This window comes from Melanerpes formicivorus, unplaced genomic scaffold (assembly GCF_026170545.1).
Source record: "Melanerpes formicivorus ecotype bairdi unplaced genomic scaffold, bMelFor1.0.p_v2 SCAF_131, whole genome shotgun sequence".
Lineage (NCBI taxonomy): Eukaryota > Metazoa > Chordata > Aves > Piciformes > Picidae > Melanerpes > Melanerpes formicivorus.
Window position 1 is genome coordinate 1,117,733 of NW_027142483.1, and position 23,858 is coordinate 1,141,590.

The 23,858-nt window shown below is 41.8% G+C and overlaps 1 protein-coding gene across 1 annotated transcript in view; it reads left to right on the forward strand.

Moving 5' to 3' along the window:
* LAMA4 (laminin subunit alpha 4) overlaps positions 1 to 23,858 on the forward strand; it is an 87,202-nt gene that overhangs the window by 42,409 nt on the left and 20,935 nt on the right. The window contains exons 7-23 of the mRNA XM_068168093.1: positions 355 to 506; positions 641 to 751; positions 2,278 to 2,389; positions 4,789 to 4,956; positions 5,680 to 5,873; positions 7,775 to 7,891; positions 8,074 to 8,222; positions 10,993 to 11,134; positions 12,186 to 12,282; positions 13,069 to 13,185; positions 14,229 to 14,414; positions 16,408 to 16,547; positions 17,790 to 17,963; positions 19,182 to 19,324; positions 19,869 to 20,031; positions 21,448 to 21,581; positions 22,614 to 22,785. Coding sequence (XP_068024194.1) covers positions 355 to 506; positions 641 to 751; positions 2,278 to 2,389; positions 4,789 to 4,956; positions 5,680 to 5,873; positions 7,775 to 7,891; positions 8,074 to 8,222; positions 10,993 to 11,134; positions 12,186 to 12,282; positions 13,069 to 13,185; positions 14,229 to 14,414; positions 16,408 to 16,547; positions 17,790 to 17,963; positions 19,182 to 19,324; positions 19,869 to 20,031; positions 21,448 to 21,581; positions 22,614 to 22,785 — 2,471 coding nt within the window. The remainder of the gene's footprint in view (positions 1 to 354; positions 507 to 640; positions 752 to 2,277; positions 2,390 to 4,788; positions 4,957 to 5,679; positions 5,874 to 7,774; positions 7,892 to 8,073; positions 8,223 to 10,992; positions 11,135 to 12,185; positions 12,283 to 13,068; positions 13,186 to 14,228; positions 14,415 to 16,407; positions 16,548 to 17,789; positions 17,964 to 19,181; positions 19,325 to 19,868; positions 20,032 to 21,447; positions 21,582 to 22,613; positions 22,786 to 23,858) is intronic.

The following is a 23,858-nucleotide window of genomic DNA, read 5'->3' on the forward strand; positions in this document are numbered from 1 at the left end:
TTTATCACAGAGTTCTGGGTTCTGACGTAATGAAGTTGTTCTTCAGGCCACAAACATGCAGAGCCTCTAGGGAATAGCCAGGAAATACCTCCCCTCTCCATCTCTCCCTGTTTAGTCCAGAGCTGCTGTGGCAGCCTCTTGGAGCAGTCCCATCTGGTGCTGCTCGGCCGGAAGCATCATGGCTGTACTGTGGAACACTGGGATAGGGCGCATGAAAGTGAGAGAAAAATGGGACCCATTAGGATCCATCAATGACAGAGAGAGGGCAAGAGCACTCTAAAGTGACTGGAAGATATTTGCAGTGAACTGCTAGAAACACTGAAGAAAAATGGCACGCTCTTATTTTGTTATCAGGCTGTGACAAATGCATCTGGGATTTGACGGATGACATCCGATTAGCAGTCCTGGCTATCGATGAGAGCAAAGCCACTTTACTGAGCATTGCCACAGGAGTGGCGGCTCAAAAGCGCCTGAACGACCTGAACACCACCACCACTCACCTCCAGGTACAAACAGCCATGATATTTTGTTATTTATTTCTTTAATGCAGTTTTGATCTATGAATTTTCAGCCCACAGGTTTCAAGCCTTGCCCTCAGTAGATGCACTGATTGATTTTGTTTTTCCCCCCTCCTATACAGACAGCAATGTCCCAGAAAAAGAACCATGCTGCGCTCTGGACCATCCAGGTTGATGATGCTGCAGATGAAATGAATGATCTCCTGAGAGAGGCAGCAACACTTGATGAACAGGTTTGTTTACAGCTCTCTGCTAGAGCTTTGAGATTTTGCTGTTCCAACTGGCAGGGACCTGCAACTATGCAGAATACAGAATAAACTAGGTTGGAAAAGACCTTCGAGATCACTGAGTCCAACCTATCAACCAACACCACATAATCAACTAAACCATAGTGCTAAGTGCCTCATCCAGTCTCTTTTTAAACACTTCCAGTGATTGTGATTCCACCACCTTCCTGGGTAGCACATTCCAATGGCCAATCTCTCTTTCTATGAAGAATTTCTTCCTAACATCCAGCCTAAACCTCCCCTGGCACAGCTTGAGACTGTGTCCTCTTGTTCTGGAGCTGGTTGCCTGGGAGAAGAGACCAACCCCCTCCTGGCTACAACCTCCCTTTAGGCAGTTGTAGACAGCAAGAAGGTCTCCCCTGAGCATCCTCTTCATCCAGTACAGCAGCCTGATCACTTTAGGGCTGGCCAAAAGTTAAAGTATATTATCAAGGGCAATATTCAAATGCCTCTCACACACTGACGGGCATGGGGCAGCAACCATCTCTCTGTGAAGCTTGTTTCGATGTTTGGCCACTCTCTTGGTAAAGAAATGTTTCCCAACATTTAGTCTGAACTTCTGGTTTTACAAAACAAGAGTGGGAGTGCCCTGAAAGACAGTTGGGAGAATCTTCTGTTTCTGTTTTTAATTTCTAAACCTTCTACTTTACTTTAGCTCTGAATTAAAAGCACAAAGAATCTAGCAAGTCTTCATCCCAGAAAAGGAAGGATGTAGGGTTGAAGACTGTTCAATGTGGTCACAGAAAAACCTCTCCCCCCAGGATCTGAGTTCCCACATACCACCCTAAACAGCATTTAATCTGAGATAGACACACTGCCTTTCTATTTCACATCTTGAGTTCTAATTAAGTGAAGTAACCAACATTAAACTAATTTAGCTTGACTTCAGAAGTATTTGCACTGTATCTGTTTCACCTGTATGCTCCCATAAAATTAAATTAGCCTTGATGAAACACTTCAAAATACAGGAATGTAAGGGAACACAATGCAGAGTGCAACGTTCAAAGTAATGTAGTATAAGAGGCTGGCAATGCTCTTTGGAGTGTTTTGAATCCTTATGCAGATCTGGGGATCTCACTTGAGGGAGACACTGGTCTAAAAATGGTTGTACGCTTAACACCTTATTCTTCAGCCTGAGGAAACAGCCTATCCAAAATCAGGCAGCCCTGCTGAATGCCTGGGAGACTCAGCAGATGGGGGTTTTTACAACTGTGCATAATTTATGGCAATCTGATTGCAGCAAATGATGGGTAAATATGGGACAGATTTTAATATCCCACTCTGCAACTCTGAAAATACTGACAAGACAGCCCTTCACTTCAAATACCTCTGTAAATAACACTTCATATGATAAATGGACCTTCACATGCTCATCAGCAGAAAGCAAAATGTGTGTTTACACTGCTCATCCTCACACAGGCATATGGATCTGGAATGAAAGCTAATGTCTATCTCATTTGGTTTATTCATAGGGAACTGAAGCATCCAGCAAAGGCCTACTGGTACAGAAGGAAACCATGAAGACCAACAACCGTGCCACTCAGCTTGTGCAGCAGCTCGTTATTATGAGGGATAACATTCAAGGTAAATAGATTGCTTTCTGGTTTAGCTCAGTGTCAAGCATGTATTAATGAAGCCTGCAGCAAAAAAAAAATGCCACGGTATCTGGGCAGTCTCACAAAGCAACCCACACGTAAGGCTCTGGCAGCCTGCAATGCCATGATACAAACTGCTCTTTTGAAAACTAACCGATACCATGGGCTGGCTTGGGTTGAAAAACCAGCACAAAACCTTCCTTTTCTTTTTTCTTGGTGAAACCAAGGGCTTTGTCGTGATAAAATGTCGGTAGAAACTGCCACATACTGTCTCTGTCACACTCATCTGTCCTTTTGATGTGAGGGGATGCACATCTACAAAGGCCATCCTTGGGCAACATGCTAGAGGAATAAAAGAATCCCTAGAACTGGCATAAAGTTCAAAACATAACTTCCCTTCTTCTCTTCTATTTTACACCTTCCCAGGTGAAGCTTTTTTGATTTAGAGTCTGTAAAACCTCTTGCATCTTCAAGAACTTTTACTACCCTATATATCAAAAGAAAAATTACTACAGTTAACAACTTCCCAAGCACAACTGCACTTGAAATAGGTTTCCTAGTCAGAGATGATCATCTTCAACTGGAATATCGGTGACATATCATTATCATGCTGATACATAAAATTGAGGTTAAATCAATTGCAGTCTCCAGTACCTACAGAAAGCAATAAACCCCCAAGTGACTGTACTCAGAAGCATCCCTGCGCCCTCCCTGTACATCTGCACTATGTAAGCCTCCATACTGACACAGAGCACACTGATTTCCCCCAGCCTTTGGCAAGGCCAGCAGTATACCAAAGCTGTATATGGCAACAGAATAGAAAGGCTGAAGAGCAGTTGAAGCTAAATAGCTCTCTTTTTCAAAAGAAATACCTGATTAATAGATGTGAGTAGCTCTGTCTTGAACAATTATTGCAAGCTCTGCAGCAATTTGTGCAGAGGAGTTACATATCAGCTGCTATCTTTGCTTGTCCTTACCTCCATAGGTGCTTCAACCATTATTTCAACAAACATAGTTAGGTTAACATATCCCATCACACAAAAGAGACAGGCTGAGACCAGGCTGACAGGATGTTACATTTGTTTTACTTTCTTCTGCCTGTGATGTGAAAGCACTTTTGTCTCTGTGGCCATCCATCACATGTTATTTATACAATTACTGAGCAAAAGTGCCAGCATGAGCCCTGTTATATGTCACTAACCATCACTGCCTGACCTTTGTGGATTGTCCTTTGGTATTATTAATTGGTTTGGGGTAGGACAGGGACCATAGAAGGCAGATACATGTCTAGTTTGGAACACAAATAGCACAGTCAGGTTGAGTCACCGTAGAAGGTGCCACACTCACAGCTGTTAATAAATGAGAGTGCCTGTTCACCCAGAAAGCAGTTGGAGACAAGTAAGTGAAAATTGTTTTCACCATGCTCAAAACTATTCTTCTACAGGAGCAACCCCCCTGAGGAAGGCAAGCCACTCTTTACTGAAGGGAGTTTGCATGTGGTCACACATGCGCATGCTTGTGCCACCACGAGAAGGAAAAAGATCCATGAAGCTGCAGGTTGTGATCTGTTACTGCTCACTATGAGCTGTTAAAACACCAATAACAAACTCAGGAGCCAGCAAGAAACTGCACACAAAGACAGGCTGCCAGAGAATTAGTTGTGCCACAATGACTCATCTATTTTTAATAAAAGTCTTACAGCTGCATAGTTCTGGCTTTGCCAGCTGTGGTTATCCACAAAAGCAATGATGAACAGAAGCCAAAGCTACTCACATCATGGGGCATAAAAGAAGAGGTGCTTGGCATTCAAGGCCAACTTCATAATGCCTACACTGGGGAGCAGTAAACTCAATTTCAAGTGCAGGGGTCCAACAGATTTTTTTGAACTGAGACCAAAACCTTGAAATAGTATCTACAAACCAGCCAGGCAGTATCAGGCCAGAAACCTTATGTTACCTCCTTAGAGTCTCCTTGCCATTGTTATTATTTAATAAACATATCCATTTTGGAGCACCACTTCCAAATCTGATCCTGGATGAAAGCCCCAGCCTGCTACACGCCACAAAACTTGGAATAAGATGATGACCCTGATCTATAAGAACTGCCAAGACAAACACTGCACATAACCCATGCCTGCTTAATCTCATCCTCTTCTGATGAGACCCCACACACACATATATGCCAGCAAGTGCCAGTTATTTACAGGTATCATTTAAAGACTGGATTAAACTGGATTAAACTTAATAATTACCTCCCATAGAGTCAGAAGATAATGAAAACTTTCTTTTGCCAACAGCATGATCTGCATTCACAAAAGGAAAAGGGCTCCACAGCATTTACTTCTCTGTAGCCATGCTGGATTGACCATCTGTTACTTTTTTCCCACAGAAATCAGCAGCAAAATGAAATATTATGCAATTCAACAAGAATTGAGCCCTGAAGAAATTGCCCAGAAGCTGAGTGTGGCTGAGGAGATGCTGCAGGAGATCAAACATCGTAAGCCTTTCACTAAGGAGAGGCAGCTTGCAGAGGAGGAGGGAAATGCAGCAGAGGAGTGTGAGTTCCGAGTCTCTTTTCCTTTCACCCACACGGTGATGTGCAGCTGGCATGGGCTGGGCAGCTCTGGATGTACTGCTGAGCTCCTGAGAAGGACCAGCAGGTACTCGGCAAGCACCAACTGATGTGCTGAAGATGCTGCTGCTTCCAAATGCCTGCCCCAAGTCTCTGCTGGTGCCTGCTGCCCCCGTGGCAGAATGGGCAGGGAAATACGAATGTGTGTCTGTGTGTGCCTGTGCACCCCAGCACCTCAGCAAGAGCTGCTCAGAAAAGTTCATGCCAGGGCTGGAAATGCCACTGTGTACATCTTCCTTACCCCCTGCCAGCTCTGTCATGGGGACAGCAAACTCCAGCAGAGAGAGAAAAACTGCTGCTATGGGAAAGAGTGGCAGCATAATTCTCACAGCTTGGTGAACATGAGTCAGAACCCCAGGACAGCAAAGAATCTCTTCTCCTGAATAGTCTGGTTAGCTGTGACAAAGAAAACCAAATTAAGAGCAAGGAAAGCTAAACCTAGTTTCATTTAGGAAAAGTTACTTGAAAGGGGGCATTGGTGGGATAAAAATGAGCTACTAAGAGGAGAGGCATCTTTTCTTTTCAAGAGAAGGGATGTTAAAACCTAGGTGTGTGTTTTACTGTCCCCTGAGTAATGACAACAAAAATCATCACAGTGCCAAAACTCCAAGCTTTGGATTAATTATTGGCCTCTGATTTTTCTCCCAGTGCTACAGCAAGTTGAAGAGTTTCATGAGAGGTACAATGACACCAGATCTCTAGTATCTGATGTGTTGGAGCAGCTCAGTGAACAGGACGTGAGGCTGTCAGACTTGGAGGAGGCATTAGACCAGGCGCTTGACTACGTGAGGCAAACAGAGGATACCAACAAGGGAAACACAGCCAGTCTGCAACAGCAGGAGGTACTGCACAGCGCATTTGTCATAACTGCTGCCTGTGAACACTCCATCCCTGCCAGTAGAATGCAAGCAATTTAGGTTCAGGAATCACCACACCAAAAAAAACACCCTAATTTCTAGGGCCATTATCTTGGCTGAGTTTGACTCTCCAGGTCTAAGAAACTAGCTGTTGAAGTGCAAAGTACTATTACTTATTCATGGAGGGACAATAAATGACAATTTTGGAATGGCATGGCTCAGCAAGCCAAGGAAAAGATGGACACTAATGCCTGAACTTGGAAGATACATTACAACAAAGCCCAAGAAGCTTAAAATTTTATGCAGTATGGCTGCTAAAAGTATTGTGGTGGGATCGTTGCACCTATTATGTACTGATTTGTAATGTGGAAGGACTTCATGATCACAAAAGTCATTAAATCCCATTAAAAGAGTTCTTCAGAAAGACTCTGCACTGAGCTGAGTGTATGCATACCTTCTTGTCCAAACTTTTCTCTCTAGTCCTCTTTAAACAAAATGCATCCCCATTTTTGCAGGAAGAGCAGATGATTGTCATTGCATCTTCTAGCACACATCCATTCTCAAACTGCTGCACGTGACATACCTTCAAATTGGGTTTTCTACTTACTGGGTGAGCAGCCTAGCTGTAAAGCTATGGCAGTTTTCCCTTCTGCTCAGTTCAAATGAATTGTTTCAGTAGTTGAAATAAAGTGATTGCTCCAGAGGAGAGCTCAGAGGAGACTTGTCCCCTGCAGCTTGGAAGTGGAGCATTTTTCCCCCTTAAGTGCTGCTATTAGGTTCAAATCCCATCTGGCTGGTGAGAAAAATGAATTTTCAGGTCTCTTATCACAGAAAAGTACCCAAACCATCAGCCATACAGAAAGGTTATTTTTCCTCCTCCCAGCAGTTTTGTGATGCTTTCTCTGTTTTCTTTAGCTTCCTTTAAGGGATGCAAAACCCTTAAAGGGGTCCCTTAAAGAATGTCCCACCCAAAACTTTTCTCTTTACTTATTTTTTTCCAGTAAGGAAGAAAATGACAGGAAAAAAAAAATTGAGGTTGGTTGAAGTGAATTTTTGTTCATTTCAATGGCTGAAATTGTTTGGATTCTGAGGGATTTAGGGAGCAGCTGCGTGGTTTGAAGAGAGATCTCGCAAATTCAGGCCAACCTTTCCGTCTCATAGCATCAGTGGCTGAGTTTTGAGACCCAGAAATTTGCAGCACGTGAGAAGTCCATGATGATATGGAAGGTCTAATAATTCAGCAGAGAAACCAAGCATGCTGCTCTTGGGGATTTTCTACATGCAGCTTGGCATCCTTATGCACAAAGCTTCTTCTGTGGATTCATTGTTTCCTAATTACAGTGCCAAGCTGTAGCCTGTCTCACACTTAGGAAGCAAAGCCTGATGCATGTAGTTACAATTTTTCAGTGTTTTTAACCGCTTGGATCTTCATTATTCCTCACAATGAAAGCAGATGCTGTACAAAAAGAGATCGTTCACCTCGCTTTTACTACCGATAATGAAAAGAGAGCTCTCTCCTGTAGGTTTAAAACTCACCCACAAGAAATTAGTCTGCAGACCACTACGAAAGTTCCATGTTTAATTTGTTTTTCCTGGCAGCACTCTGAATACCACTCCATTCCAATAACTGCCTATGCTCTAACATCAAGTGAAATCACTACATTTTATGAAACCCAACATTTCTTTCACAGAGACAAGAAAGCACAGAGTCACGTTATGATAAGCAGCTATCAAAGATGCCTAGAGAAAAACTCCAGCTTTGCCTAAAATCTATTGAGCTGAATCTATTGAGCTGAACCTAATAGGTTTAACAAAAATGGGTAGCACTGGATTTCAGAAAGGCACAGGTGGATTTGTGATTTTTATGCTATTTATTTCTGGTTTAGAAACAACATGAGAAAATAACAGAGCAAGTCGAGGAAGTGAACAGCATTCTGCAAAGTGCCACAACTGTTTTGGCAGGACCACAAAAGCTCAACTTCGAGTTAAGTGAGGTAATAAAGGTAAGTGCCTCAGTGACTTGTTTAAAATATATGTCCTGAATTTTGAACTTTTAAGGCATGTGTTTAGTCCATTAAATAAAAAACCTCTCCTTTTAAAACGGTTTCAATGAAATACTGATTGATATTCCCCCACTAGGTAGCATTTCAGTGAACTGATTTTCTTCCTTCCATATTTTGTTCAGAATGTGTCGGGGTTCTACGCAGAAATAGATGGAGCAAAGAAGGAATTGCAAGAGAAACTAGCCAATCTGTCTCTCTTTGATGCTGATTTGGTAGAAAAGGCAATGCAGCATGCACACAACCTAAGAAGACTTGCTGATGAGCTGGACCGGTAAAATTTCACTTCAGTGTTCATACAAATGCTACTGACCGAGCAGCTGAATGAACTAAAAGACAAGCAGGAAACACAGGGTCTGGAGCATAAGCCCTGTGGGGAGTGGCTGAGGGAGCTGGGGTTTAGCCTGGAGAAGAGGAGGCTCAGGGGTGACCTTCTTGCTCTCTACAACTACCTGAAAGGAGATTGTAGCCAGGTGGGGATTGGTCTCTTCTCCCAGGCAACCAGCAGCAGAACAAGAGGACAAAGTCTTAAGCTGCACCAGGGGAGGTTTAAGCTGGATGTTAGGAAGAAATTCTTCGCAGAAAGTGTGATTGGCCATTGGAATGTGCTGCCCAGGCAGGTGGTGGAGTCACCATCACTGGAAGTGTTTAAAAACAGACTGGATGAGGCACTTAGTGCCATGGTTTAGTCTTGGGTGATAGGCTGGACTTGATGATCTGAAAGGTCTTTTCTGACCTGGTTCATTTTGTGATTAAATATGCTGCCTGTAAATAAGCACTGAGCAAATCACTATCATGTATGGAAGGACTTGTCATGGTTCAGAGAGACAGCTGAAACTGAGCTATTCAGAATCTATTATTTTCCCCAGGAGTAAACATCCATCTTGCATGACATTCTCCCTTTTCTGATTTGGCATGTTCCTCTCTTCCCTCAGCAGAGGAACAGGAAAGGTAAATTACTGAAAAGTCAAATAATACAGGCAGATTAAATGAGGTTTGCAGAAACAGCTCATGTCAGTAAGTTCATTCACATTAAAAAGTATTCAGCATTATGGGCCACAAAATGGGCTTTAGGATGATTTTTGTTCCAGAACTGGTTTACAAATGGAACAGCTCTGATAGACTGTGTCCCAGTGAAACTGGCCCACTTGTAACACCACTAAGTGTTCCTGTTTTGCTGGAAGATACTAAATGCATCCATTTTCTCCCAATTTACTATTCTAGACAGATCTGAAATAAGACTTTATTTGCAATTGAGACTACCCAGAGAGGGGGGAAAAAAAAAATCCCTGCTGCAAATGAATTCTTAAATAGAATTTATCACCAATTTCTACCTGGAGTTACATCACAGCCACATGTTTTGGGAAGATAAAACGATTTTTCAAGTATATTAGCTAAATACCAGCCATTTGTTAATATTAATATGCCCTAGACAGGAGATTAAAACAAGGGGGGAGGGGGAGGAAATAACAGATGGTTTTCTTTTATACAATTTTACAAGGCTGACATCTGAAACCCTGTTCTATAATGCCATGCAAGCTCCAGCCAGCCTGAAAAACAAACAGCGTGCTCAATCTGCGATCAGCTAGCTGTGGGCAGCAGAAAGAAAGAGAATAGCCCCACATATGGTTAGCCTTCATCCCTTACCAAAACAATTAAAAAATTACTACCAAGCCCAGCACATTAAGGATTTCACAGAAAGCAAACAGAAATAATTATGAAACACCCAGATGGAAATGTGCTGACTCCTTTATTTATTGAAAAGATTGTCCTGCAGTGAAACTTTAATCCCTGAAAACATTAAGCCTGTCTTCAAATCGTTTTGGTTTTATGGGCTTGCTTTTATAAGCCTGTTAGGCTTTTCTTTGGTAGTAGAGTTTCTTCTTCTGTCTTAAGGGAATAGAGCAGGAAATTCCTGCAACAACACCGAATCTGGAAACTTAATAATCCCTCAGTGTGCAAACACTTTGAAAGGAACACATGTGTCTTTATATATATATATATATATAAAGAGAGAGAGAGGGAGAGAGAGAGAGAGACAGGGAGAGAGATAGAGAGAGGGAGAGAGAGAGAGAGAGAGAGAGAGTCTATAGCTAAAAAATACCCTGAAATCTTATCACCAAAATATTAAAAACTAGTATTTATTCAAAGTATTTATTCAAAAGTATTTATTCTAACAGCTGAAAGTTGAGCCCTGAACCAAATGCTGTTTCTAATCCCCCCTGAATAGTGGTTACTGCCTAACATGCAACTCAAGCTCTCCCATGCCAGCAAAGCTATCTTGTGGGGCTCTTAATCTAACTCTTTGCAAAGTTTTATGACCATGGGAAGTTGTTCCTCCAGTTCTCCCCTTTTTCCCACCTACTTTTGGGATAGCTGTCCTGATCAAGGATGAGAGGTAGGAGTGGGGCTGCCCCTTTTGGCTGCAGCCTCCACCTGGGCTGGATGGAGTAGAAGGTGAAATCACATCTTGAGTTTAGATTTTTCTCTGAATCACCTCTCTCAGATCTTCTCCTTCTCTGTTTATAAAAGGAAAAGCAGACTTAGGAGGCTAAAGTCAGCATCTCTGAATATCTTCCCATGTTTGTGTGGACACAGCATTCTGGGACATGGTTTAATGGCCACGGTGGTCTTAGGTTGATAGTTGGACTTGATGAGCTTGGAGGACTTTTCCAACCAAAACAATTCTATGATTCTGCCACTGGCACACACAAATCTTTCTATTCATAGTCATATGCCTAATGAGGGACACCTGATAGCTGTGTTACTCTGTTAATTTAGCTAGAGTAAAAAAAAATGAAAGCTCACTAGTCACTTGTTGCTGCTTGCTCACAAATACGTTAAGGGCAAATTCACCTTCTATCTACATAGTTTTCACCAGCCTCAGACTGACATAAACAGCCATACACAATGAAGAGTATACTACCCTAGGCCAAGTATATTGATGTGTGTGATTTTGTAGTCACAATTCACAGCATGTTAAGAAAATTAATCAATTTGAAATGACTTTGATTCACTTAGAGGATTTTACTCCCTTTTCACAGGAATTTGTATGGTGTTGACACGAATGGTTTGGTACAAAGGGCAATAAATGCTTCAAATGCCTATGACAACATTGCTGGCTATATTGCAGAGGCTAATAAAGCTGCATTGGTGGCACTGAACACGACAAACCGTGTCAATGATGTGAGTAACTGTCATAATATCACCTCTTACTTTGTAACACTTCAGGGACTTCAAACATTTAAAGAGAAAACAAGATTTAGCTTAAAAGCTTAACTGTCAACATTGAACTTCTCACTGCATACTTGGTTTCATCCACTATTTCCTGAATTAAGTACTAGGTGATTAATTATTCAGCCAGCCTGAAGTTCCCTGGTATTCAAATAGCTGCAACAGGTTCTTCTGTCTCTAAGTTTAGGGTGATGCTGCTCTGCACTGCCACTCCAACTCAGGTATTTCTGTCCAGACAAATCCCTGGCCTTGTAGGAAACTGAGCTGGTATTTAGTGCTCGAGGCTTCCTACTCCACACAAGTACTATGTGAAAGGAAAGATGGTCAAGACATCTAATTGTTGGCGGTCAAGGCATCCTGTTTCTCATAGAATGTCAAGTTAAACTGGGGCAAATAGCCCACTCGCACATTAGTGCAGGGATGAGGATGCTAGTTTTGTCTCTGACCTTGCTGTTCTAAAGTATTTGATATGTATTTTTTGTATATATATGTTTTTCAACCTAGATAGGTGCTACTTAACAGAAATTTGTTAGTGGGATAGCAGGAAGCTTTATTTAGACTACAGAGGGTTAAGCTGCAGGGAGCTGTGAGATTTCAAATCCAGCCATGTCCTTCCAGCCTGCCACTAGGGACTACAACGCAGCTCCCCAAGCAGTGCAAGTGTTCATCACCCATCTGATAATAGAAAAGAACAGCAGCTAACCTGAAGCATGCTGACCATATTGGAGTTAATAAATTAAGAGAACTTCTGTGCTTCCTGCATCTTTGATATCCAGTGCTGTGGTTTGGGAAAGCACATTTTTCTCTGGACTATAATTGCAATCTACAGAAGATTTGGCTGTTCACATTTTTTTCCCCCAGTCCAACTGCCAGTCTTAAATGTCAGCAAGCAAAACTGCAGTTGCATTGTTATGAAGTAATATGTTGCCCAGATTTAAACACAATTAAGAGGAACATTTGATAAGCATTACTCTGACTTTCTCTTTTTGGAACATACTTGCAGGCTGCAGTTGGAATTGATACTCAGATCACTTACCATAAAGGTAAAAGTGAAGAACTTCTCAACCAAGCCATGGGGCTACAACGGACAGCAGCTGCCAGTAAATATACATCCTTTCTACTTTCCCAGTCAGTTCATAAGAATGAATGTTAAAACAGATTTCAAAAGGCATGACTAAGGCAGAACTGTTGCCATTGCACAAGAGAGTGTTGATAGAAGTTACCACACAAAGTACTTGAAAGAGTCACAGGCACGGCTTGAGTAGTTCATGTCTTGTCCTCCTGCCAGATGCTGAATGTTTCTTTCATTCACACAAAGGATCATTTCAGATACAACCACTGCTTTAAATATGTGATCCTGCAGAACAGATGTTCACAGGTAAATGTACTCAACCGAGCAGTTCATCTAAAATCAATTCACATCAGGTTAGGAGTGCAGAAAGCTGGATTTCAGCAGTGAAGTATAATAATAAATGCTAAAGGTTTGGGGCTTTATTTTCACTGAAAAGGAAAGAAAGCTCTAAAATTACAGGAACAGTTATTTTCAGGACCCTTTGAGTTCCCCAAATCTTTTTGTGTGTACTCCTTGCAACAATTCTCAACACCTCTGGTAAAGCACAGAGAGAGAGAACTGCTCAAGATATAGGTCTCCAGATTTTTCTAAGGCACCCTGTGGCAAGCAAATAATGTCTGGGAGCTGCAAGGTTGCTTTTGTCATTTGAATTATGTGAAGTCAGGAGTGCTAGTGTGTCCTAGACTGAAAGAGGACATAGTATGTTGCCTGTGGTGTACTGAATGCTTAATAACATACTTCCACAGGATAAAATATACCTTTTTAAATGCCACTTTGGCGCTACTCAACTATGCCACCTGTTTTCTCCCCACAGGTACTGATTCAACCACTGAAGGCGCCAGCTGGCGTGTTAATGGCACTCTGGCTCGAATGAACGCTCTGCGAACCCAGCTGACGAGAGCCATCACAAGAATGCAATCAGCAGAGACAGGTTGTAAAGGGAACTTCATCCTTATGATGCTTTATCTTCATATATTTCAGAGCCTATTTTATATTTGCATATGGTCTATGAAGTTGCTAGTAAGACTTCAGTGTGATTTAGGAACTAGGTTTCTTTAAGGTCCCATCCAACCCAAACCATTCTGTAAATCTATGAATTTGACTGAAATTACAATCTCTAGACAGCAAATATCCAGCTTTAACACATTCATAATGAAATTACACCTGAAATTATTAACATTTTCCAATCTCATGTTACTCTTCATCTTCCCACAGCTTGGAGAATTTAATGATCTTTGAGGGCCCTTCCAATGCTGACAATTCTGTGATTCTGTGATTATAGCTGTCTTGAAGCTTTGAAAGAGTTCATTTATTCTCATCCCCTATCTATCTGTTCTCTGGAACATGTCCAGAGAAGGGTAACAAAGCTGGGGAGGGGTTTGGAGCACAGCCCTATGAGGAGAGGCTGAGGGAGCTGGGGTTGCATAGCCTGGAAAAGAGTAGGCTCAGGGATGACCTTCTTGCTCTCTACAACTACCTTAAGGGGGGTTGTAGACAGGTGGGGGTTGATCTCTTCTCCCAGGCAACCAGCACCAGAACAAGAGGACACAGTCTCAAGCTGCACCAGGGGAGGTTTAGGATGGATGTTAGGAAGAAGTTCTTCACAGAAAGAGTGATTGCCCATTGGAATGTGCTGCCCAGGGAGGTGGTGGAATCACCATCGCTGGAGGTGTTTAGGAAGAGACTGGTTGGGGTGCTTGGTGACATGGTTTAGTTGATTAGATGGTGTTGGGAGATAAGTTGGACTCAGTGATCTCAAAAGTCTTTTCCAACTTTGTCTGGTCTGGTCTATTCTATTCTATTCTATTCTATTCTATTCTATTCTATTCTATTCTATTCTATTCTATCCTATCCTATCCTATCCTATCCTATCCTATCCTATCCTATCCTATCCTATCCTATCCTACCCTATCCTATTCTATTCTATTCTGTTGCATTCCAAACCATTCCAAACCATTCCATTCTATTTTGTAGTGGAGGCCAGAGAGCGTTTGGAGCAAGCTAAACTGAAGACTGCAGAGGCTGTAAGTGCTACCATGACAGTGACACAGGCTACAACCCCCATAGATGAGAACGTGAGGTTGTGGTCTCAAAACCTGCAAGACTTCCAGCACGATTCAGCAGCATACAACAGTGCTGTGCACTCAGCTGGGGATGCAGGTATGGGGACCTGAATTTTGCCGTTCCTTAGCATTAAAAGTTCAGGAAATCATCACAACATCATGTTCTACAAATGGCTTACATTGCCTGTTCATTGCATTAACACTTGTCCAGGGACTTGATTGTATTCTCAAACTTTTTGGATACTTGTGCATTTCCAAAAATTACTTAAAACACCTAAAGGCTGAAGTCTTATTGGCCCCTAAGTTGTTTTCATTTGGGCACCAAGGTCACACTGAATGGCAGACAGCTTGTGTAAATGCTTGTTGATATTATTAATGGTGGTTTAGTTATTTTTTTAACATTGAGAGGCATTCAAAACCAGGGTCCTTCTGTCCTCAATATTACAAATATGGAGAAGAAATGATCCCTGATTTGATGAGTTTGCAGTCTAAACAAAGGGGGCAAAGAGGATTAGGGAAGAAATACAATAGTTAAGCAAATTAGACCTAGGGAAGCTGAAGATCCAGAACAAGACATTTCCTGCATACATCTGATGATATTTACCATCATCTGCAACCCCTGACTGCACACCCTACAAATCCGGTCTTAACCTTTATAGTGAATCCACATCATTAAAAATTAACTATGAATATTGGATCTTTCTTATCTGCATGTAGCTTGTGGCCAAAATCACATTTCATTATACTCAGCTAGTTGTACCTACATCTAATTATAGATGAGAAATGATGTGATGTGTAAATATCCTTCAAAGGGCAGCATGTCACTGGATTCTGACATGATGAAATTGGATTACAGTTAGAGGTAGTTATTTTTCTTTCTTATCATTTTTCTACCTGCTTATGTGTCTGGGAGTGGATTTTTCTCCATTTGAACACAACCAAGCACCTGCCTTTCCCTTTGGTAATGATCTTACTTGCACAGGTACCAGAAGTCACAGCAGTGAAAGACAGAAGGTTCAGGACCCTGATTCATGACCCAGATTCAGGACCCCTGGCAGATGTAGGCAAGAAAACTGAAGAGAACACCACCCACAAGAGCTAGGGAAGGCAGTAAGCACAGCTTAGGTACACATGCATCATCAGCTAAAGATTTCTACAGTTGTACAGATCAGGCCTGTTAGCACACTCTGAAAGCAGCAGTGTTTCTGTTAGCAGAGTGGGCTGTGAACCACATGCAGCTGTTGCTCCTGCCTGGGGGATAACCTCTGGGAGAGATGCACAGCTGAGAGCTAAGGGAAACAACCCACTCAGCTCCCCTAAAAACAATCTGCATAGCTCAAGAGACACAGCTCCTAGATTCAGTTCCCATATCAGCCACAGACATCGAGTGAGATGCTGAACAAATAATCCTTCTGCTCCAGTTGCCATATCTGTAAAATTTGGGCTAATATTTATTTGCATTGAAGGAAGATGAAAAGGTTAAAATGATCAACATTTGCAAAGATCCTTGAGGAGAGTATTAGAGGTACCACATCATGGCAGCACCTAGGAATCCCACGAAAAAGTAGTCTCCTTTGTGCAAATGTCCTTCCAAAAAGTTGTAATACTAGACTCTGGTGTTGGTGGCTGTTGGTCTCTTCTCCCAAGCAACTAATGACAGAACAAGAGGGAAATGCTTCAAGCTGCATCAGAGGAGGTTTAGGCTGAACATTAGGAGGCATTTTTTCACGTAAAGTGTTGTCAGGGTGCCCATGGAGGTGGTTAAATCACCATCCCCAGATGTGTTTAAAAGCCCTGTAGATGTGGTGTTTGGTGATATGGTTTAGTGGTGGACTTGGCAGAGTAAGGTTAATGGTTGGACTCAACAATCTTGAAGGTCTTCTCCAACCTAAATGATTCTATGAGTCCATGATTCTGACAAATCACCACCCTTTCTGAAATCATTGCCTCTCACATACCACAACTCGGACTATTTATTGAAGCAGAAGGGGACACCTGAGTTACCTGAGGGGTTAAGGAGGAATTTTCCTGGTGCAAAACTCGTGTTACAAAGAGGAACAAAACATCTGTCACTTCTTTTCTAACTGCAGTGAAGAAACTTACAGAAGTCTTTCCTCAACTCCTGGACAAACTGCGCCAAGTAGAACAGAAGGCCCCAGCAAACAATATCTCTTCCAGCATTCAGCGGATCAGAGAGCTAATTGCTCAAACCAGGAGTGTGGCAAGCAAGGTAAAACTTTTGCATGGGACTTTTGGTTGCTAGTTCTAACAACCAAATGCATCTTACCAGGAGCTCCATTTCCTTGGGCCGTGTTAGAATTCTGCCCACACCTTGATATTTATCACCTCTCAACAACTGGATAAACAAAGTACCCTGGAAGCCATTAAAATCTGTAGTGTTGCTATTTCTAAGCAGCTAATATCACCATCCTACTCATGGCAGGCTCCTGCTACTGCAGGAGCAACCTTAATGAAGTAATTGGGCACAGTGTTAAGGATGGCTCCCACAACAAAAGCATTTAAAGCTAAAACTATCAGGTCATTACTCAGCTGCCAACATTAGTTACAAGCAGCAGTAATTACAGCAATTTTATGCAAACTTTTCTGATATGACAGTATTTTTTTTTCTTCCCTTTGAATTAATTTTCTGCAGGATAAGAGAATCTTTGGCTCATCTATCTAATAGAGGAAAACACTTTCATTACCATACATAAATTATGAGGTGGTGTTTTTTTTTCTGTAGCAAGAACACTGAGGTAGAAAATTAAAGCAGTGTATTCTAATTAAATCACAGAAATAAAAGATTCAGGGCATTATTGTCTGCTTACAGCTCTGGAATATGCTGTCCACAAATATTAGTGCAGAAAGAAAAGCAAAAATCAGTTACTGTGTGCAGAGTGCTTGGCTGTTCTTTACATTTCTTTTGTCATTCAGGCCTGTTGTGCTTAAACCTGAAAACATAATTCCAGTTGTGTTGAAGGCATTTTGAACTAAAATGAATAGGGTTTAAAACTTCATCAGCATCTCATATATATCACTGTAACTTTGGTAATGTAACAGAATTGCTTTTGAACAGAAAAACTGGTCATGCTACTCCCAAAGCAAAGAAATAAATTTTGACTAGAAGTTTTATAGCTCTGTAAGAATTTCATTGTGTGCCAGACATAATGATGTAGCCCTGATTCGACTAAGCACACATCTATGTCCCTCTGAAATTTCATTTACTCCGTGAATATGCTTAAGCACAGTTAATTAGGAGCTTTAATTAATGCTAAAATTAATTCCCTTCATCTTCTTTAGTGTCTTCCAGAAGTGGTTGTTATAAATAGACAATTTTGCATGGCAAATACATAAGTGCCAGCTCCACTCTTGAAGCATGCAAGGCTGCTGGCTGAGTATTCTTGCACATTTACCTTAAGTAATGTCCCCAGGCAGCAATAATGTGTCTCATTTAACACACTTCCAACTTCAGGTCCAAGTTTCTATGATGTTTGAAGGCCAATCAGCTGTTGAAGTCAATCCAAAGATCAACGTGAAGGAACTGAGATCTTTCACCTCCATGAGCTTGTACATAAAGCTTCAGAAAGACAACCCGCAGCTGGCAGCATCACCAGACAGATTTATTTTGTACCTTGGAAGCAAAGATGTAAGACAATAGCCCACTTAATCTTTTTATAGCTTTATTTTTTTTAATAATAATAATACTGAAATAGATTTGCAGTTTATTTGACCTCTGGTTTTCCTCTCCCTGTTTCTCCATGTGTCAAAGAGGTGTCTGCTAGACGCCCGTCACTGATACTCTGACAAGAGCAAGCATTCAACCTGGTCTATTCTATTCTATTCTATTCTATTCTATTCTATTCTATTCTATTCTATTCTATTCTATGCCATTCCATTCCATTCCATTCCATTCCATTCCATTCCATTCCATTCCATTCCATTCCATTCCATTCCATTCCATTCCATTCCTGAGACCACTGTCCTTGAAACTTCTCATTTCAAACAATGAAGAATTCTTTCTAAGAAGTAAATTGGGCTGCTTCTGCAGCATGCTGCTGTGGTTGTCACTGCTGCCAGCACACTTGCTATCTCCACTGCCAGTACTGAGGTGCTCTGAAGCAGCTAATGGCACCTGCCTGGCTTTTCTGGGCCACATTTCAATCAGGTTTAAGCTGCTGACAGTGTCAGTTCCAAATCTCTGCAGTCACAGACCCTCAAGATAAGCAGGTTGCCTCGTCTGTAGCTTGCGTTGCTCTTGTACACTCTGCACATAAAGGCTTTGAAACCCCTGGAAAGGGCATATATACTCTCACTACCTGTAAGTGTTGTGAAATAATTGTGCTTTAAATTGTGGTTCCTAAAAGTGAAAAGAAAAATAATCACACCTCATGAGCCAGGTATAATCCTGGCAAGCTGTTACTTGGGCAGTGTAAAGAGACAGGTATTACTTTTTAAGCTTTCCTAAAAAGAATGCCTGCTGAATAGAAATCAAGGGAAACTATCTTGGCAGAATACTTAATTGCAGCATAATATCTAGGCTTTAGAGAAAGATTGCTTCCCATTCCCTGCGTGTCACACTGCAGGCTAAATACTGATGAACAGCTTCCCATTGAACACAACCAATTTATGGCCAGAAAATTTCTCATGACCTTATATTTACCTCAGTCAAAATGGATATAAAGTAAAACTATCAGAGACTTTTTCTGTATGGTTTTATGTGGTGAAAGAAAGCAGTAAGAAAATGAAGCTTTTATTAATAATATTTAAGAGTGTCATTTAGTCTGTCAAACCCCACCTATCACAAATGTTCTGCTTTAAATCTCTGTCTATGTAGCTCTGATATCCTTCTCCATTGGTGTTTTAGGCAAAAAATTACATTGGTCTTGCAATTAAAAATGACAACCTTGTGTACATTTATAATCTGGGGGGTCAAGATGTGGAGATACCCCTGGATGCCAAACCAGTCAGCACATGGCCTTCTTACTTCAGCATCATCAAAATTGAGAGGTAAAGTGATACTGTGCATTCTTCCAAATCAAACAGTTAATAGCAAATTATGAAGCAGGAGAGGTTGTGTCAGAACTGCTAATCAGGAGTCTGCAGGAGTCTGGTTTTACTCCTGCTGAAATCAATGGGAATTTGCTTTGCTTTTGGAGGGCCAGGGTGCCACAGAAGGCAAGATAAATTTTCTCTCCCATGCCTCCAGAGTGCTAGTCTTCTAGTGAGGAAATAAAAACCCTTCCTTGAATTAGAAGCCTGATAGTTCTCAAACTGTGCCAGGGGAAGTTTAGACTCGAGGTAAGGAGAAAGTTCTTCACAGAAAGAGTTGTTAGCCATCGGAATGTGCTGCCCAGGGAGGTGGTGGAGTCACCATCCCTGGAGGTGTTCAAAAAGGGATTGGATGTGGCACTTGAAGCCATGGTTTAGTAGTCATGAGGTGTTGGGTGACAGGTTGGACTTGATGATCTTTGAAGTCTTTTCCAACTTTATTGATTCTATGATTAAGTCTAGCCATCACATAATTCTCTTCTCCTACAATGCCCTTCTACAGGATCGGAAGGCACGGCAAAATGTTTTTAACTCTGCCCAGTCTTAGCAGCACAGCTGAAGAAAAATTCATCAAAAAGGGAGAGGTTCTTGGTCCCAGCTCTCTCCTGAATTTGGAACCTGAAAATGCTGTTTTCTACGTTGGTGGAGTGCCTCCAGACTTTAAGGTTGGTCAGATAAATATTCTACATTCAAACCTAAACAACGAAAACATTGTGCTTTGCTTCCCTTTAAACACAGAAATGGCAAATAGAGAAAATGTCCTTATTTAGTCATTGATCATCTTAGGACTCCCTCTGCTAGCCATGAAGAAAGCTACTGTTTTCTTGAGCATTTTATGTCCCAGAGTAAAATGATCAGATTCCTGTTAGCTGTCATTCAAGTCTTCTGAAAGGTAATACTAAGAAAAAGACTTGCTAGCTCCTAAGACATATGCATAAATTAAAGCATATTAGCCCAGCTTAACAAAGTTTGCAGGCTACCTTTTCTCTTTTTTTTCAATGATAATGAGTTCTTGATGCTTCCAGTTTTGTAATTATTGGAGAAGCATATGGGTCTCCTCTCCCCCAGGAATGGCCACCTCACCATACAGTCTCATTTGCCAAAAGCTTTTTGCCTGTTCTTCCCTGTCACGTACTTTGCAAATCTGAGATGTACCACTTAACCATTAAAAGTCTCATACTCAATGCAATTTAACAGGAGCAGAAAATGAGAAAAGGAAACATGATCATTTACCAAATGTATCTGTGCTGCAGATAAGAATCTCATTTTCTCTTACAGCTACACATATTCTGCATTGCTGTATTACCATTATTATTATTACATCAGAAGCAAAAATGGAAATAATGAGAAGCCAAAGAGAAGTTATTAGCAGTGCCAAGACTCTGAAGTACAAGAGGTGTTATCATTATCACCCTTGTTCCACAGGGCAGAGTATTTTAATATTAAAAGAATGATTCACTAGCTCTGACAGCTTTATTCTTTTGTGGGTTTTCTCCTCACCAATGTGGCTATTTCAATTCCATTTGCAGTGACCTTTGTTACAAGAAGGAGTTTCTGTAGCAGTGCTAACTGTACAAAATAACACCTAATGAGGATTAGCCACTGGTATAGACTTTGAATCCAAGCCTCCTGAGTTTAAAGAGCTCTCTTATTTCTCTTTCTCATCATGGTATGAAGTTATTTTTCTGTCAGTGAAGGATGTATATATGTTAAATATGAACTACCTACTGAGAGATCAAAATACACTAAGCAAGAGCTGTAATTAGTCTAATCTTAACACTTTGCCCCTTTTCCAAATGTTTTCCCTTCCAAAACTCCAAAAGGAGTTTTTGTTTGCAGTTGCATTGCCTGGTCTATTGTTCTCACTGTGATATCATCTGTGAGCTCCATTGTAACTGACAGCACAACAGCCATAATCTGGTAAGGATTGCAAGGACTGTTCCAAGGTAGCATCATCCCATTGGTTTTAAATTATCAAAAGCACAGAGGGGGGGAAAAATTACCCCAGGCCAACTGCTATCGTGTTATCCAAATGAGGAGTGTGATCTTTCTCTTTTCACTTTTCTTTGCCCTCTGCGCAGCTCCCTCCTAGTTTAAACCTGCCTGGCTTTATCGGCTGCCTGGAACTGGCCACCCTGAACGATGATGTGATCAGCCTGTACAACTTCAAGAGCATCTATAACATCGACACCACCACATCGCCACCTTGTGCCAGGTAGGGGACAGTCCCACCGGCACTTTGCTGCTCTGCTGTGTTGCAAGTGCCAGTCCGGGTGGTTCATTTCTGGTTTAGATTACAAAGGAGAAAATGCAATTGAGCTGTCCAGAAGGAACTCTGCCATTTTAAACTCCTTGTTGAACTTGGATGTAGATGGGAGTTGGACTCAGTGATCCTTATGGGTCCCTTCCAATTCAAGATACTTTGATTTAATGTTCTCTCCACTAACTCTCATAACCTTTGAAAGGTAAATTGCTGTGTTAGCTGGGGCATGGTTCAGGATTCCTCCTTACCCCTACTGCTTGCCTAGAACAGGACAGCTCCTGATTCAAAGTCTGTCACTGCAAGTGATACAGACTCAGCCATTTAGCTCCAGTGGGGCAGGTAAACTTGAGCCCAGTCTCACCTCCAGCTAGTAAAGCCAGTATGAAAGTTATCTTTCTGCCATACATTCTTAAACCCACAACAGAAATTCCCCAGATAAGCCATTCACCAGCTGGGAAAGGCAACCTCTAAAGCAGAAGTGACCACCGACCAGAGCAGATCATCCACAGACAGGAGCAGGCGTTTTGCTCATACAACAGGCAGCAACAGTTGAATCTCTCTACACCAAGAACAGGAGAGAAACTTGGAGCTCTCACTGGGAAGAAATGCAGGAGGTGTTGGGACAGGGAAAATTACTGCTTCCCACATCATTCCCACAGGGACTGCAAGCTGCTGTTCTCTCCAGGACAATGCATGTGGGGTCAGTTCTGAGCTCAATTAAAGGCCTTGGAGAATTCAGATGGGTTTCTGCACGAATTGGGCAAGCTTTTAATAGAAAAGCCTACAAATTAGTTTACAGCAAAAAAAATCCCAGAAAGAATCTGAAACTCATCACTGCCAGGAGCTCAGAACAATTATTTGGGGGTTGGGGGGGAAGTATTTTATTTGTAAAGATCTTTAAGTCTCCTCAGATTAAAATGGGGCTGTGCCAAATATTACTTCCCCACTTTTTTTTTTCCCCTCCTTTTTTATTTTTTCTCATAGAAATAAGTTGGCTTTCACTCCAAGCCGGGCTGTGAGCTATTTCTTTGATGGCTCTGGCTATGCCGTGGCAAGAAACATTGAGAGGAGGGGAAAATTCAGCCAGGTGACTCGGTTTGACATAGAAGTTCGAACGCCAACAGACAACGGCTTGATCCTGCTGATGGTTAATGGGGTGAGTACCAAATCCTGCTGGTGCCCTTCGTCTGTGAGCACCATGAGGTCACCAGTAATTAAAGTATCATGGAAAATCCAAATGCTCCTATCCTTACATTTAATTTCTAGGAAGAGGAAATACTTTGTGTTCATCTGGGGCACGTATATGGTAGGAGAGAACTAGAACTTACAAAGGCCCCAGGAAGCCAAGGCCCTGAGCTGGACTGAGTTGCTCTCATCCAGAGATGATTAGGAGCTCAGACCAGTCACACTCTTGTGATGACACTTTGAAAGAGGCTCCAGTTGAGCCTAGTAGCTGCACCTTTATTTAAATGTGAATGCACAATCAAAGTGGCAGAGAATGTCTGTGAAGTAACTCCCATAAAGCAGCCCTTTTGTGGTAGCTGCCATTTTATGACTGTCTCAGGGCGTACTAGAGTGAAATCTGTATTTAAATTACTGAAAATCTGAAGTAGAGCAAATAAAAAAGCTTAATCCAAGTATCACCAGCTTTTCAAAAGTTTGAGGATGACACAAAAGCTGTAAGGTTTTGAGGAAAGTGGTCTCCACGTGCAAACATCCTCTGAAGACAAACATGGGATTTTTTTGTCTTTGGGAATCTCCACATCAAGCTCCCAAGTCCTATGTGGATTACAACTTGGTAAAGCCAGAGAAAACATTTTACTATGTAGAAACACTCCACAAACATACACTTGTCTAGACACCTGCATGTACCACTACATTTCCTCTTTTAGAAGAGAAGAAAGTCCCCTCTCATTAGAAGACCCACTCTAGTGTTTGCCTTCAGGGCAACTTCCAGAGGACACCTGTGTGGAGCAACCTGTTCTGCAGCACAGCATGCTGCCTTCTGTCATATGATGGTTGGCACTAACTGCTGTTAAAGGTTTAACAAGCTCCATTGTAGATCAGTGTGGCAGTTCTATGCTGGGGACAAACTTTTCAACCCACCACAATCAGTCATTTTTTCCCCCAGTCAACAGTGCCCAGAGGTTTGTTGGAGTTGTATGCACTTTGTGTGTTACAGTGGAAACTGCAGTCAAGCTGGATGTTGGCCTTGGAAGACCATGCTCT